Source organism: Brassica napus, chromosome C6 (assembly GCF_020379485.1).
Source record: "Brassica napus cultivar Da-Ae chromosome C6, Da-Ae, whole genome shotgun sequence".
In the NCBI taxonomy this organism is placed as follows: Eukaryota; Viridiplantae; Streptophyta; class Magnoliopsida; order Brassicales; family Brassicaceae; genus Brassica; species Brassica napus.
In genome coordinates this window covers 28552814-28569573 of record NC_063449.1, presented here as the reverse complement: position 1 = coordinate 28569573, position 16760 = coordinate 28552814, and the positions used below count along the sequence as shown (strand labels likewise).

The following is a 16760-nucleotide window of genomic DNA, read 5'->3' as shown; positions in this document are numbered from 1 at the left end:
ATGATTAGAGAAAATACTATACATAAACATTTAAACTGAACACAATCTGAAATAAAAAAATGAAAAGTAAAAAGAAATGAAAGTTAAATACACCAATCGAATCAATGACAACATTATACATGTTCTTATGTACTAATTTAATGTTTTATTAAATAAGTCCTTAAATATTTATTTTGCTAGGTTTTTTTTTAAAAAACATTCTATTCTATAATCTTCATTTTATTTACAATTAAAAATAAAAAATAATATTAAATACTCTTTTACAATTTTGTTTAAGATTTAGAAGGTAAATTATTGTCATATAACCTATTACAATTTTCTTCTTTCTAGAATTTCAGAAAAGAATATTGCTATCAAATAATTATTTTTAGTTATAAATAAATATTTTCAAAATTACTATTTTTACAAATCGTATCAATACTAATTTTACACTATCATGTTCATCATCAAACACTCTCTTAAAAAATAATATCAAATAATTTTTTACACTTCTCTTTTGGTTAGGACTTAAAACTATTATACAATTTTCTTTTGTTTAGGATTTTTCTTTATAAAAAGAAAAGAAAAATAACTATCAAATATTCTTTTACAGTTTTGTAGGATTTTAGAAAAGGAAATTAATATTACATAATATTTTACAATTATATTTTGTCTAGGATTTAAAAAACAATTTCTATCAAATAACTATTTCCAGTTAATATTAACTATTTTTAAAAGTTGCAATTTTCAAAATTCGTTTTTTACAATTTTTTTTGTTAATTGAATAATTGTTACTATCATGTTTATCATTAAATTTTTGAAGTAGAAATTACTATTAAATAAAATTTTACAATTTTCTCCCGTCACGATTTAAAAGAAAAAAAAATTCTTATGGGAAAATTACATATTTACCACTTTCATGCTACCACTTTTCATTTTTACCACCACTAAAGAGACATTTTCAAAAATATCTTATTCATTAAGTGGCAAAAGACTCTTATGTCACTGTTCTTTATATATATAATAAATAAATATTTAAAAAAATAAAAATCTAAAAAAATAAAAAAATTTCTGAATTATACTATTTTGAAATTCAAACCCTAAACCCTAAAACTTAACTCTAAACCCTAAACCATCAATCCTAAACCCTATTTTTTTTTGAAATACGAATCCTAAACCCTAAACCATCAATCCTAAACCCTATTTTTTTTTAAATAAAACCTAAACCCTGAAACATCAACTCAATCCTAAACCCCGAAACATCAACTCTAAACTCTAAACCCTAAACCTTCAACTCTAAACCCTAAAACATCAACTCTAAACCCTAAACTTCAACTCTAAACCCTAAACCATCAACACTAAACCCTAAACCCTAAAAAGTAAACTCTAAACCCTAAACCCAAAAAAAATAACCATAAACCCTAAAACATCAACTCTAAACCCTAAGCTTTAAACCTTCAACTCTAAACCCTAAACCCTAAACCCTAAAACCCTAGAGTTGATGTTTTAGGGTTTAGATTTGAAGATTTAGGGTTTAGGGTTTATGTTTAGGGTTTAGAGTTGATGTTTTAGGTTTTATATTTGAAGGTTTAGGGTTTTAGGGTTTAGGGTTCGAATTTCAGAAAAATATAAGGTTTAGGGTTTAGAATTTACATTTAGGGTTTAGAGTTGATGTTTTAGGGTTTGATTTGAAGGTTTAGGGTTTAGGGTTTAGGGTTTAGAGTTGATGTTTCGGGGTTTAGGGTTTAGAGTTGATGATTTAGGGTTTAAAGTTGATGTTTTAAGTTTAGATTTAGGGTTTAGGGTTTACGTTTAGGGTTTAGAGTTGATGTTTTAGGGTTTAGATTTGAAGTTTTAGGGTTTAGGTTTTAGAGTTATGTTTCGGAATTTAGGGTTTAGAGTTGATGTTTCATGATTTAGGGTTATGGTTTAGGGTTTAGAGTTGATGATTTAGGGTTTAGAGTTGATGTTTTAAGTTTAGATTAGTTAACCATATATTTTTTTATCAAAGGTAATCAAAAAGTTATAAATCTCTTTTACCCTTCGTTAGAGATGAGGGTAAAAGTGGTTAGTGTAAATATGAAAAGTGGTACTTTGAAAATGATATTTTTGGCAATTTCTCAATTCTTAATTGGTTAAGTTTAGAAAAAAAATTTATTTTAGAAATCTCTTTTATTTAATATTTTAGGAAAAGAAGAAGTTATTTTTACATAATGGAAGTTTTCATTGACACATTCACAATCTAATTTTTTAAGTTAATTTGAAGTGAAAGTTAATTTAGGTTAATCTTTTAAGTTAGTTTTTATTGATATCAGGTGAAATATTTGAAGTTAATTTTGGTTTATATTTTTTAACACAAAATTATTAAAAAGTAAAGTTAGTTAATTATAAGAAAAATATGATTAGTTTTACGTTTTTATTTTATTTAGACTTTTCAAAAAAGAAATTAATTATTTTATTTCTTTTAGATTTTATACAACTATTTTATTTTAAATAGAAAATTTCTGTTTAAGTATTTATATATTTTATCTTATACATACAAATACATATTTATCATATTCACACGTACTCATGTATCACAATAACAACAAAATTAAAAGTTATGCTAGCATAAGATGTAATAAAGATAATAAAAAGTTGATTTGTATCAAGAAATTAAAACAAAATACTCATATAATATTTTTCGTATAAATACTATTGTGTTTTGTAAAAATAATACGTGGAAGCCTAAACCTAAATATAGATGTGAAATATTTGTAGTTAATAGTAGTAAATATAGATGTGAAATATTTACTTATAAGATAATAATAAGAGTAATTTTACAATTTTCTTTTAATTATGCTTTAAAAAAATTAATATTAATTATTTTAAATTTATTTTTTCTTCATGTTTTTATTAAATAATTTATTGTACTTGTAGGATTTTACAATTCGTTTTTATTTAATATTTTTTTCTTAAAAGTTAATATTTATCTTTTATAATTCTCTATCTTTAGTATTTTTTAAAACAAACATTATAATGAAATATAATAATAACAATAGTAATAATAATAATAATAATAACAGTAAAAATAATAATAATAAGACTATTAAATAATATTTATAATTAAATTTTAAGAAGAAATGTTTTTATTATTTTATATATATATTTTTGATTATGATATAGTTTAACACATATCACATTTTAAAATATATAACTACCATGTGTCACAATCATGTAAATTAACAATTTTGAAGAACCAATCTCATTATAATCTCTTATAATTATATTTTCATTAAAGTTTAGAAAAGAAAAATTATATTAAATAAATTGTTTTCAAATCTATTTTTTTAGGATTTTGAAAAAGGAAAATTTCTAAAACAATTACTACTAAATATTTTTTTAAATCGTTTTTACCATTAAATAATTTTTAAAAGTAGTTTTTTCAAAATTCATTTTTATTATCTTATTATATATATTTTTAATCATTATATATTTAAAAAAATGGCACAATATTAAAAGGAAAATTATTATTAAATAATATTTTGCAATTATCTTTTGATTAAGATTTTAATAAAGGAAAATTACTATTAAATAATATATATAATAAGATTTTTAATAAAATTCGTTTTTGTTAATATCTTATTATATATATTTTTAATTATGAAATACATTAACACATGCCATAATCCTAAATATATAATTGACATGTGTCGCGATCATGTTAATTAGCAATTTTGAAGAACCAAGCTTTATATAATATTTATCTTTTGATTAAGATTTTAATAAAGGAAAATTACTATTAAATAATTTATATAATAAAATTTTTAATAAAATTTGTTTTTGTTAATATCTTATTATATATATTTTTAATTATGAGATAGATTAACACATGTCATAATCCTAAATATATAATTGATATGTGTCGCGATCATGTTAATTAGCAACTTTGAAAAACTAAGCTTTATATAATAAGATTATTGTAATATACAAATTTTATGTCTCAGGCCTCACAAGTTCTCGCACGGCACTGACTTTAAACTGATTAACTCGAATTTTGTTTTTCACATATTTGGTCTAATCCGCCTCGATACGTCACTCGAATATTTCCTAATAGGACTAGTATTTATAAGATATTCCTCTAGTACTATATAGGAGTTAATAAAGGCTCAAGAGTTTGATTATTCTCTAAACGTTTTCTGCCAATGACGGAGTTCATAGAGTTTACACGGGTACATATTCTTGATCTTCCTCATGATTTACTATTGAATTGCTTAGCTCGGGTTTCAAGATTGTACTACCCGACTCTTTGCTTAGTGTCCAAGAGATTTCGCTCTCTTATTACATCGCTTGAGCTTTACCAGACCCGAGCTCTCTTAGGCCGCACCGAGAGTTGTCTATATTTGTGCTCAAGGCTCAGTTATGGTTCTAAACAATGTTGGTACACTCTATGCAAAAGACCAACTCCAAGCCCTTACCTAACCCTAAGCCTAAGCCTAAGCCTAACCATATCTCAGGATGGTTCAGTCCATGCTTTAGACCATATAGAATCCCCAAGTCGAGCAACTATCATATGGTCTCTGTCTCAACTCGCAAATTTTCTCATTGGACCTGGTGGACTTGTGCCGCAATTGGTTCTACTATCTACACGGTTGGAAAATATATCTATGGTGGGATCTCGTCTAGGGTCTTCTTCTTGGACTGTCGGTCTCACACTTGGCACGAAGCTCCAAGCATTCAGATGACGCCAAAGTACCCTCTCATGAGCGTTATTGATGGGAAAATATATGTAGTGGAAGGCTTGAACGTTCCGGATTCATCAGATTCGATGAAGGTTTTTGATCTGAAAAAACAGATATGGGAGCATCTACCATGCCCTAGAGCAGAGATATTCGGGAAGAGTTATATATTAAGAAGCTTAGCCATAGACGGAAAGCTTTACCTGTTTGGGGATAAAAATATGGTTTACAAGGTCGATGAAAATAAATGGGACGTTGTAGGATTAGAGACGCGTATAAGTTGGGCTTTCAGTGATTTTTCATGCGTAATAGACAACATAATGTACAATTATATCTTGTCCAGAAAGCTTCAATGGTACGACTCCAAGGGAATATTGTGGAGAGATTTAAAGGGTTTGGAAGAACTTCCAAAAATGCCAAAGAGTTGTACTCGTGTTAGGATGGTAAATCATGGTGGAAAGATTGCGCTTCTGTGGGATAAGAAAGTGCGTGGTTTTGACTCCAACGAGAAGAATATTTGGTGTGCTGTGTTTGCGGTTGAAAGGCGCAGCGAACAAGAGGTTTATGGGAAGCTTGAATGGTGTGAGGTTGTGCTTAAAGTCCCCAAATCATGTTGTTTATTGGAATTTCTTGCTGTTGATGTTTGATGGATGAACGGGCCATTCTGAAGAATGCATTATGCATATGACGTTTTTTCTTCTTTGAATGTTTCCCGATCCCTTCTCTGCTTCCTATGTTTTTCTTCCTCAAACTTTCATGGAAAGAGAAATTGTTTTCTTTTGTGCTTAACAAAGGTTTATTGATTCACAAAATATTCGATTTGGTTACTTCAAGCACTTGAAGAAGAGTCAAATGTACAAACATTATGGACGTAAATTCTAGGACCCGAGCGAGCCCATATTCAACGGGTGTCAACAGTTTCAAACTTTAAAAAACATTATAGCCAAAATAAATAAAGTGAAAGTATGATTACGGTAATCTTGATAATGGACTAACAAATACTTATATCCTACCAACAATATAGCATATACTAACATTATTACATATGACAAATTTGTTTAAAAGTAAAATATCATCCTCAAATGTTATTTACAATAAAACTCTATGAATTAATTAATAGTGTCAGAAGTATAACATTTTATTAATTTATATAAAGTTATTTATTTAAGAAATTATTTTTTATTTATATGTTTTTATAAATATAAGTATATGTGCTTTCATGAAAATAAACAATTCAATGTTTTTATGTTTAGAGACTTTGTATCTCTATAATATTATTTGAGAAGTCAGTTTTCTACGTGTCGTTCTCACGTTAACTCTGACCATGGTTGATTACATTGATACCCCTCGATGGATTAAAAATATTTCATGCAAAATACTATTATTTATTTATTTTATTTAGTTTTCTTTTTAAAATTTTCCAAAAAAACATATACATATAATAAAAAGGAAATTTCTTATAAAGTTTAAAAAACGAATTGACAAAAATATATGTATATATAATATGATTTCATAAAAAAGGAAAGTTCACAAAATAGTAATATTACATTTAAAATATATTTTTAAATAACATAAAATATAATTTTGAAGTAATAAAATACTTTCTTTATATCTATATATTTTCTTAGATGATTACATAAAATAATTAATTAACATAAACTGATATATGTTTAACTGACTAAAAATATTTTATAATTAGTATTATTGAAATGTTTTATTTATTTTTCGTATATTTAGTTGACTATAATATCTTTCAATTACAGCAAAAAAATATTGATAAATTATATTTTACTTATATAATATTATTTTTAAATACCGTCACAATTTTGTTTACTGCTTATTTTCAAGAGTTATTATAAAAAAATAAAAATAAATTTTAAAAATAATCATTGTTTGATCAGATAGTTACAAAATAGTTTAATGAGGTAGATATATTATATTTTATCATTATTAAATTATTTGCTTTCTTAATATTAAATTTGATTTTAAATTTTATGGTTTTTGTATTTGTGGAACTTAATAGAACTATTATCAAAATACCAAAGCAAATCTAAATTCTTATTTTTAAGATTATTTAAATAAATTTCAGTTTCCATTCAATAAATCAAAGGCATAAAATTATTTATAATTTATAAAATATTTTTATTATTGTAATATTGATATGTGTTCATGAACTTCCATAAATGTATCAGCTACTTATACATGTAACTTTCTATTGATCATTGCTTTATTTTTCTAATATTTTTTAAAAAACATCAACATATAATTTGATAAATATTATGAAAATACATTGACATTTCAACGATAAAAAAATCGATTTGATTTGACTTAATTATAATAATAATAACTATACTTCATTTTGAATTTGAAAGAATATATGTAACTCAATGTACTCACAACATGAGTGACTCGACTAATCCAACTTATATCTAAAATCATAGATTTAACTACGATAAGAATATATAATTTTATAAGAATAGTAATTTATTTTATAAATATAAATCATAGGAAAACTCAAAACATATTAAAAATGAAAATAAAATATTAACGCACTGTTATAATTTAGTTCTTTAATAAAATTTATATATATACATCAGACTTTAGAATATTATCTTTATAAGCACAATATATCTTAAGTTACACATAATCTTCATAAAATATATTTACATTTCTAAAACAACAACCACTTAAATGCAAATAAGAAATTAAACAAAATTTTAATATAGTTAGCATAAAAAATAGGGAGATTTGCCAAAAATGACTCAAAACTTGATTTTGAATACAAAAGTATACTCCATATTCAATCAAATGCAAAACTAACCCAAAAGCCTAGTGAAATTACAACAGCCCCCTTATGAACAAACAAAAAAAACCGTATTCAATTTTACCATTATAACCCTCTGTTAGAGAAGACTTCTTTGTAATTCTTCTCTATGATGACTTCTTTGTAAGTCTTCTCGTTCAGTAGATCTTAAAAATAATTTTATAATTTTATAAAAAATATTTTGATGGGTAAAAAATTGAAATCATGTAATAATAAATATTTCTCAATGATGTAAATTTAGTTCATCTGAAATTAAATTATTTTCAACATAGATGAGTGAATGTATATTGGCTCATGAGTCATTAGTTTAGGGTTTGATAACATATGTTATAGTATTGTATGTATCTTTAGGGTTAGATTCTGAAATCTTAACTTCATTTTTTTTCTTTTTCAAATTGACCCATATATGTTTAGTAATTTAATAACTTGATTTAAACATTTTTTAAGTTTTTTTTTTAAAGTCTAAGAAAGTGTTTTTTTGCATAGTTAATTGATTTTAGGGTCTGGAAGTCTCACATAAGACTTTAAAAGAAGTCTTCAGACACATCCCGCCAAAATTTTAGTAGAATTTATGGTTTCCGCCTGAATTTTGGAATGATTTAGGTTTCCCTCTTAAATCAAAGTCTTCCATAAGTCTTCCAAGAGTCTTCCATAAGTCTTCCAGGAGTCTTCCAGAGAAAGTCTTCTCATGGTTAGATCTTAAAAATAATTTAAAATTTTTATAAAAAATATTTTCATGGGTTAAAATTTGAAATCATGTAATAATAAACATTTTTCAATGATGTAAATTTAGTTTATCTGAAATTGAATTAGATGAGCGAATGTAGATTGGTTTATGAGTCACTGGTTTAGGGTTTGGTAACATATGTTATAGTATTGTTGGTATCTTTAGGGTTAGATTTGAAATCTTATCTTCATTTTTTTTCCTTTTTCAAATTGACCTATATATGTTTAGTAACTATCTAATAATTTGATTTAAACACTTTCTAAGTTTTTTTTAAGTTTAAAAAGGTTTTTTTCATAGTTATTTTATCTTAGGGTCTAGAAGACTCACGGAAAACTTAAAAAAAAAAGTCTTCCGACACATTCCGCCTAAATTTAAGTAAAATTTTGGGTTTCCGCCTAAATTTTGGAATAATTTAGGTTTCCCGCCTAAATCAAAGTCTTTCATAAGTCTTCCATGAGTCTTACATGAGTCTTCCATGAGTCTTACATAAGTCTTCCATGAGTCTTGCATAAGTCTTCTGGGTTAAAAATATTTAACCTATTTGAAATTTTTGTCTCCATATATAAAGAAAATTTACACATTTTTTTTCTTCCTCTCAAATGACTGCAACAAAATGTAATGTTTCTCACTCTAAAACTCTCCAACTTCTCTCTAATATCTTTGAACATCAAAACATCAAACTTTATATCCATTTCTCAATTTTTCTTATGTCTTCTCGCTAATTTATCTTATTTTTGCAGGTTTTTCATTACATGATTCTCATCTTTCACTCTTTCAAAGGTAGATCTCTAAATTTTGGATATGAATTTATGTGTGTGTTTATATGTTAGATTCTAAAATCCTATAGATTCAACATAGTGTGACTGTTTTATTTATTTTTTAAGCATAAAATTTTCATTTTTGAAGTTTTCTCTGTTTTGAAGTCATTCAAATGTTTTTGAATTTACAAGTTTTTCCAGATCTGAGAAACTTTGAAAAACTTCTCAGAAGACTCTCAAAAGACTCTCGGAAGACTTCTCAGAAGCCTTCTTTGAAATTCTTCTAATGCATTTTATGCTAGAAGACTTCCCACGAAGTCTTCAGAAAGTCTTCCGAAGTCTTCTGCCTAAAGTGGTATAAATTTTGGATATGTATTTTGTGTATTTTATATATTAGATTCTAAAAAATTATAGATCCAACCTAATGTGACTGTTTTGTTTATTATCTAAAAATTTATTTTTGAAGTCTTCTCTATTTTGAAGTCATTTGAATGCTTTTGAATATGCAGATTTTTCAGATCCGAAACAGATTTTGGAAGACTTATGGGATAATTCTTGGAAGACTCTCGAAAAACTCTCGGAAGACTTCTTGGGAAATCTTCTAATGTATTTTATTCTAGAAGACTTCCCACGAAGTCTTTAGAAAGTCTTCCAAAGTCTTCTGCCCAAAGTGGTACAAAGAGATGATGTGAAGTGGAGTCCAAGTTTATCTATGTTGAGGAATAATATCTAGCTGTGTAATTATTTTTTTTATGATCTTTTTATGATTTATATGTGTAATATTTTAGTTGTGAATTATTTTGTAAACTTTAAGAGATGTTAATCAAAAGAATGGTAAAAATGTTCATGTTTTGCCAAAAGTACTTGACTTCATTAAAGTTATTGATGAAACATATCAAAAAATAATTTAATCATTCTACCCACACATAACAAAACAAAACAACACAACACAAAAGCTTAATAAAATTTGCTAAAACTAAGAGAGAAGACTTCTCAAGAAATCTTAGTCAAATTCACAAAAGATCAAAATTTAATTTTAAGTGAAAGTTGAAATTTTAAATCTCATGAAAATTAAAAAATTGTATCTTATGAGGAAGACAACGCAAACACAGAACATCAAATTAATAAAATAAAATCATCGGAGAAGACTTCTTATGAAGTCTTCTACAAGTCTTCTATGAGGAAGACTTACAGAAGGCTTCTCCGTTTAGCTAGAAACATTATTAAACATCAATATTTGTAACTTCATAATTATCACCAATTAAGTTATAAATTCGACTTAGTAGTCCCAATATTGACTAATAAACATGAATTAGTAAGAAGATATTAAAAATTCATTTTAATTTTGGATAAATTTGAAGTTTAATAAGGATTTACGTAGAAGACTTCTTTTGAAGTCATCGACGGAAGACTTCAAAAGAACTCTTCTCATTGATATTAAATATTTTACTATTATTTTTTAATTCCAAAAGTAGTCCACGCGGACATCTTCCGGCATTGAGAATACTTAAGGAAGACTTTCAGAAGACTTCTGTAGAAGTTTTCTCTAGGTACAAAAAGTCAAATTTCTGACCAACTTCGGTCAAATTTATAAGTAACCTGTTTATCTGGGAATTTCGAAATTTTTTGTTTACAAAAGAAAGTTAGAAGACTTCTAGGGAAGTCTTCTATTAAGAACACACAAAATGTCAATTGCAAAACCAACCTATGCATTGACCAGAAGACTTCTAAAAAAGTCTTCTTCGCCGAACAGATCTGAAAAATAAAATGTAGTTTGCGATTTCATACCTTGAACTCGTGAGATGACTTGCGTGGTTTCTCCAATCACCCAGAACTTCACCACAACAGCTACCTACTCGTTAATCACCAAGAATCGTGAGCTTATGAACCTTACATAATTTGTAATCAAAATCTTCAGTTTAATTAATGAATTTTGAGAGAAAGTGTAAGATATCTGGTTTGTGTGGATAGGAAATGAGAAAATATGAGAAAAAAAATCAAAACTTTAGGGCATTAACACTCTCAATTTGGTAGTTCATGGTGGTTGAGGTATTGATGTCAATGGCAAAGTTGTAAATATTTGGTAAAGATGAGGATGGTAAGGTAAAAGCCTTATTTTCGAAAAAAATAATGGCAATTTCGTGAATAACTAAAACTTCTAGAGTGAATAAGACAAAACAAAGTTTCAAAAAAATCATATGTTATTTTTATGTTTGACTTGAAATTTTGAGTCATTTTTGAAATAACCCTTAAAAAACATTATAGTTGAATTCAGAGATGCAATCTAATTTATCCAAATGATAACTAAATCGACTGTAAAGACAACAAAACCGATTGGATATAACATATATAAAATCATATGTATAATTAAAGTAATATAATATTATTATTATAAATGATGCATACAAATTATAGATTAATTTAAAATTATAAGTAAATAGCAATCGATTATTATAGTATATTTACTTTTGAAATATTTATATTCGTGCATGAGCACGGAAAAATCATCTAGTACAATAATATTAGTGAGAGCATATATTTGCATAAAGCTTTTCTAAAATTTATTATCTTACTAAATATTTAGTTGTAATTATAATTTAAAATCTTTAATTCAAAATCAAAAATATTTATTAGTTTTTTGAGTTTATTAATTTATAAAAAAAATTATCGTATATATTGAAATTTTGATTCATTTGATTATTGTATTAAAAATTTCTTCTGATTTATTCAACGTTAACGGTTTCAGTTCAGAGAAGAAGGATAGGGAAAACCCTTTCAAACGATGTCTGCTAGTTATGCAAAGTATGGTACCAGGAACGCCAAGACAAGCCAATATATTCATTCAAGATCTACTTCTACAACTTATTTTGAAGCCAAAATGCAATCTTATATCTGTCTTTCTATGATTATATACATTCTTTCAACTCCACTACACATATCTTTTGTTTTTCTACATGTCGGACCAAACATAGATAATAATGTGTTTCTATATATGATACTATATATGTGGTTATAACACAGATGCTAGAAACCTGTTCCGAGGTACCCGTTGCTACCTCCTGAACTTCCCATTGCAGCACCAGGTATATCACGGACCAAAAACTTCACCGTATGTTTCCTCATACCGTTTAATATCTCTAAACATTCTTGAAGATCAGAATCTGTAACCAACATCACCCATTCTTCATCATCATCCAAGTATTTCAACTGAAACGCACCCTCTTGCAGCTTGAAACGCTTACCAACCTCTTTGTATAGCTGAGAACACCCAACCACATATGGATCTAGCCTGAAACGTATAGTGTCGTCTCTATAAGTTGCTTTAACAGTCAGTAATGATCTACTCTCGCTGCTACTGTTATGAGTTCTGAATGTTTGGTTATGATCTTGTTCCATGGAAGTAGATGAACTTCTAACAAGAACTGCTCCGGAACCATTTGATGAATCTGACATGCTACTTGAGATAGATGGGTTTGGTTCAGCAAGTGCTAGAGAGCTCAGGCACCTACGGACACCAAGGTCTTTATCCTTCTTTACATCTGCACTCCTTGTCCCTATATCAAAATCATCACTATAGTTCAAGCCAGACTGTTTGCTTACCCATGGCTCCATCAAAGATCCTGAGAACATTAAAAATAGCTTATTAGACTCTTCAGTCTTCACCAATTCTAATAGCTTATCCAAATAGGTTCACTTACCTGCAGGTCTTGCTTCATTTGTTTCAACACTATCCTCCAACTTAACCTTCCCACCATCATGAGATTTGACTTTCAAAAGCTCTAAAGACACATCTTCATCCATATCACACTGTCTCTTTAAAAATGCATCGTCATGATGACATGGTAGACTCTTTTGAGTATCAAACTCTTGAACAAGAGAGCCAACTGCTATGAACTCGCCTGTCGCTGAGTCAAACTTTAGTCCTCCTTCTACACCTTGGACAGAGTCCAGCACTGTCTGTATTTTCCTCAGTGACCTATTCACTTTGTTAATCTTGCGAGATGGCCACCTCATGATTCCGTGTTGTCTGCATATCCGTTTGAGTGTAGTCGGACAAACTAAAGAAAGCATCCATGTCAGAAACTGAAAAGTTAGTAAGGGAAACAAGCAATGAACACTTATTCTTACCACCAAGACTCTTTGCAGCATCCTTTAAGCTCCCAGAGAAGTACTGTTGGAGAACGTTTAAGCTCACATTCTTCTCTGTGCTGCTTTTCTTCCTCTCTGGTCTTCTAGCTCCGCTAGTTTCCTACAAAATATGTGTTTATATGTCGTGAACAAACGCAAATTAACCTTGAAAAAAGCAAAGAAATTTAAGAGAGAAACACATTGAGATATATACCCGAGTTTGCATATTGATCATGTGAATAAATATCTACAATCCTTTAGACCCGTATTTATACAGTTTGAACACCCGATATTCTTTTTTCCTTTAGAAAAACATTCCTATCTAACAAAGTTATTTTCTTAATCATAAAAGGCATACTGGTAACGAATATGACTTTTTACTGGTGCACAAAGATTTAAGTTACTTTTAAAATCAACAATATGTAAGAGAGAAAAACCAGTCATCGTATACATCTACCTGCCATTATCAAATGTAGAGCATAAACGAATCAGCCACATCATATACCTGTTGAAGAGTTCCATGAGAACCTGCTATATCACTCGAGAAGACACTTCTAGTATAGTTGAGATCTGTATCAAGCAATGTTGTCTGAAAGCTTCCTTCTGAAACAGTAGTTTGTGTAAGATTTAACATTCTGTCTCCACTCCAAAGTCCAACTTCATCTGAAACAGTTCTCAGAGTCCGACATATTCTCTGCATCGTACCAGAGAGACTATCGAGCAAAAGCTGTTGTTCTGAGCTTCCCTTCATATTAACAGGTAAGAAAAACTCAAGTATATAGTCACTGTCTCCAGTGAATGTGCTCCTTAGTTTGGTAGCAACTGCAGCATTAAGACCAAACTTTCTAGCATGCTGAACAAGAGGGTACTCGCTGATATCAAATGTCTTTACATCGGATGAGAAAGACGGTTTGTTTGATATGAGTGCTTTGCCTGCAACTCCTTGTCCTTTGCTCAGAAAATGCTCCATGCAGGCAATTACAAAGCATTCCATGTCCATGTCATTCACATAACATGCAGACTCTTCTATGCAAAGAATAGAATTCCCATCTGATTGTTTCCCATAGACTTTGACCAGCTCATTGTTGGTTCCCTTGGAGTAGCTACAGGGGATCCAAGCTAGAGCTAGAGGCAGCCTATGTGCATGGCACACTGCTCGAAGGACATCTCTTATCTCAGACAAAGCTTCTTTTTGGTTGCTTGAAAGGTACTGAAAAACACACACACTATGCTAAGTTTCCTAGACGTCCAACTTAAAACCAATTGACGATAAATGGATCAGTTCAAGTCCCTTATATATTAGTCATATCTCATCTAAATTTTTGATAGGAGAGCTTATATTCTTACACACTAATAGATTTAGGCAGAGAAGCTAAAAATAAAACCCATTTGTGTTTGCTTGGTTCAGAAGATGTACCTGGCGGCGTGGAATAGTCGATGTTTGTAAGTTCACAGCCTGACAAAGATAAAGAAAACATGAATCACACTGCCATCATTGTTTCATATGATGTTCATCACACATAATGACATCAGGGAACACCACAAGAACAAGCAAAGACACAGAAGAGAAGCAGAGAGAGAGAGAAGGTGAGTTAACCTGGAGAGCACGGCAAACAGAGTCCATCTCCAAATCGAAGTTTGGTTTCTCCCTGCATGTCACAAGTTCAAGGACAGCACAACAAGATGAACCAGATGCTTCAAGAACAGGAATTGCGATGGAGCCACGAACATCGTTATCTAGAGCATGCTTCATCCTTAAATACTCAGCTGTCTTGTAATACATCACGTTTGAAGTCCACTCAGGAACTCCGGAGATAAAGACTCTCCCTGGAAGACCCGGAGAAGAGTATTGGCTTGTCTCTGCAGAGAATGTGTACTTTCTCGACACTTCACGGTATCCAGATAACCTCGAGTCAAGCAAGTAAGCCTGATCACAAGTACTAAGCATGTAATGATCTCCAGACTTAACAGGAGTCCAAAACTGAGCCAGTATACCCTCTCCAGAGAACTCCATAAATAAACTTAATGCCTTAAGCATCTTCTCATCAAGTGAGTAGCTCAATGACCTTGGAACACTACACTCTATTGCACTACTCTTGCTTCTTTTACCTGATAGGTAATGAACTTGAGAGCTCATCTCCTGCACCGGTCTTTTTTCGCCAACGTAACACCTTTCTAAACCATGGAAAGAAGGAGAAAACTCTGCAGGTAATGCAGTGAAACCTCCAAAAGGCGTAGGCGTAGTGGATTGAGAGTTGGTTAAGCCGTATTGAGTGAACAAGATATCAGAAGCGGAAGGAGTGTTGCACCAAGAAGCAAAAGATTCAAAGTTCACAAGGTTTGAAGAAGAGCTAAACATGTCTTCTTCATAGATCAGATTCTTAACCCAACCATCCATTTCTTCAGCTGGAATATCTGGAGAAGTGTTATCCATTCTTTTGATGATTAGACTGACACAAGGACAAAGTTTGGTTTCCTAGTAAAACCGATGTTTTATCAGTTTGGTTCAGTTTTCATGCGTATTCTACAGAAGACAAGGAATAAACCACAACACCAGATTAGATTCACTTATTGTTTATGTTCCCAACAACTTATGCTCTATCTCCAAAACTAAACAAGACAAACTTCACCGCAAGGAAATGAAAATAAATAAATCCTTAAATCCAAGAATTAAACTATTGTATGGTCGACTAACGCGGAAGCAACAGCGCAACATTCAGGAGGGATTCAAAGTAAACAAACACATTAAACTAAACAAAGAAACGAACTTATGAGTTCTAGAGCTGAACCTGGAGCCTCGAGCAATATAAGAGACTGTAGGAGAGTTTCAAGGAGGTGAAGCCTTGACTTTGAGTGGTATTGTGGGAGAGAAAGGTTTAAGCCACCGAGGAATATATAAAAAAGAAGATACTTTTTTAATAAAATATATATACTCAGGACTGTATATACTAGCCGATATGGTTTCTGTTAGAGGAAATTGCGGTACAAGCTTGCTCCGAAGCTCGTGGGAACTACATCAGCATAGAGAGAGATGGTTCCATTAATGGAGGAGAGATTCTTCGAGGTTCCTTATTATTTTAATGGTGTTCGTATGTGTTGTTCTCTGCTTTTGGCGTGTGTGTGTGACTCACTGAGCCGTAAATAACGAGGCTTTGCTCATCGACCCCACCACCTCAAATGAGGTAATTAGAAAAGTATGTGATATTTATTTTATTTTCATGGAATAATATAATTAGATGAGAGAAATAAGTACTTAGAGAACTATGAGAAAGGTTAAGAGCTATTTATTTCTATATTTGTTTTTATAATAGTAGAAATAAATTTTGACCGCACTTTCGTTCTTTCAAATATAACTAAAAAGATAATGGGTTTTCTGCAAAAAAAAACCATTTTTTGCAAATTAATCCGCAAACTCAAAAACCCACGGGTCAACCCTCCAAGTGCCAGTCAAACCGCAATATAACCCTCGGCCATATTTATGTGTATTTGACTGTGTATAATTTTAACATTTTTTCAATAATAGGTCGTTTTGGCGCTAATTTTTTAATGAAAAAAATTTGTTGAACCCCACCTTCATTGTGCATTTACGCAAGCTCCCATGTCCGAGAAAAACAAGGTCATTTCGT

At 29.7% G+C, this 16760-nt stretch overlaps 2 protein-coding genes across 3 annotated transcripts; one reads left to right on the top strand and one right to left on the bottom strand.

The window, feature by feature from the left end:
• Window positions 1-4151: 4151 nt before the first annotated feature.
• On the top strand, window positions 4152-6138 carry LOC106403839 (putative F-box/kelch-repeat protein At4g11750). The gene is given in 2 exon segments (XM_022704533.2): window positions 4152-4445; window positions 4448-6138. Coding segments are annotated over 2 exon segments (1179 nt in total). The 5' UTR covers window positions 4152-4163; the 3' UTR covers window positions 5345-6138.
• A 5679-nt stretch (window positions 6139-11817) lies between these two features.
• Window positions 11818-16346, bottom strand: LOC106402843 (protein NLP9). 2 transcript variants are annotated; one of them, XM_013843642.3, is made up of 7 exons: window positions 15924-16346; window positions 14732-15658; window positions 14552-14590; window positions 13640-14344; window positions 13135-13255; window positions 12705-13064; window positions 11818-12626 (listed from the first exon to the last, which is right to left on the bottom strand). In XM_013843642.3, the coding sequence occupies exons 2-7, from the start codon at window positions 15566-15568 to the stop codon at window positions 12031-12033; spliced, it is 2658 nt and encodes an 885-aa protein (XP_013699096.1). In that variant the 5' UTR covers window positions 15569-15658; window positions 15924-16346; the 3' UTR covers window positions 11818-12030. The 2 variants fall into 2 exon arrangements, with proteins under 2 accessions (XP_013699096.1, XP_048616926.1); XM_048760969.1 differs by having other exon boundaries at window positions 14732-15549.
• Between the last annotated feature and the right edge of the window lie 414 nt (window positions 16347-16760).

Coding starts and splice junctions, on each gene's coding strand:
- LOC106402843 (XM_013843642.3), bottom strand. CDS start 15,568: ATGGATAACACTTCTCCAGATATTCCAGCTGAAGAAATGGATGGTTGG. Junction 14,345..14,551: donor CGACTATTCCACGCCGCCAG/GTACATCTTCTG, acceptor TGTGTTTTTCAG/TACCTTTCAAGCAACCAAAA. Junction 13,256..13,639: donor CTCATGGAACTCTTCAACAG/GTATATGATGTG, acceptor CATATTTTGTAG/GAAACTAGCGGAGCTAGAAG.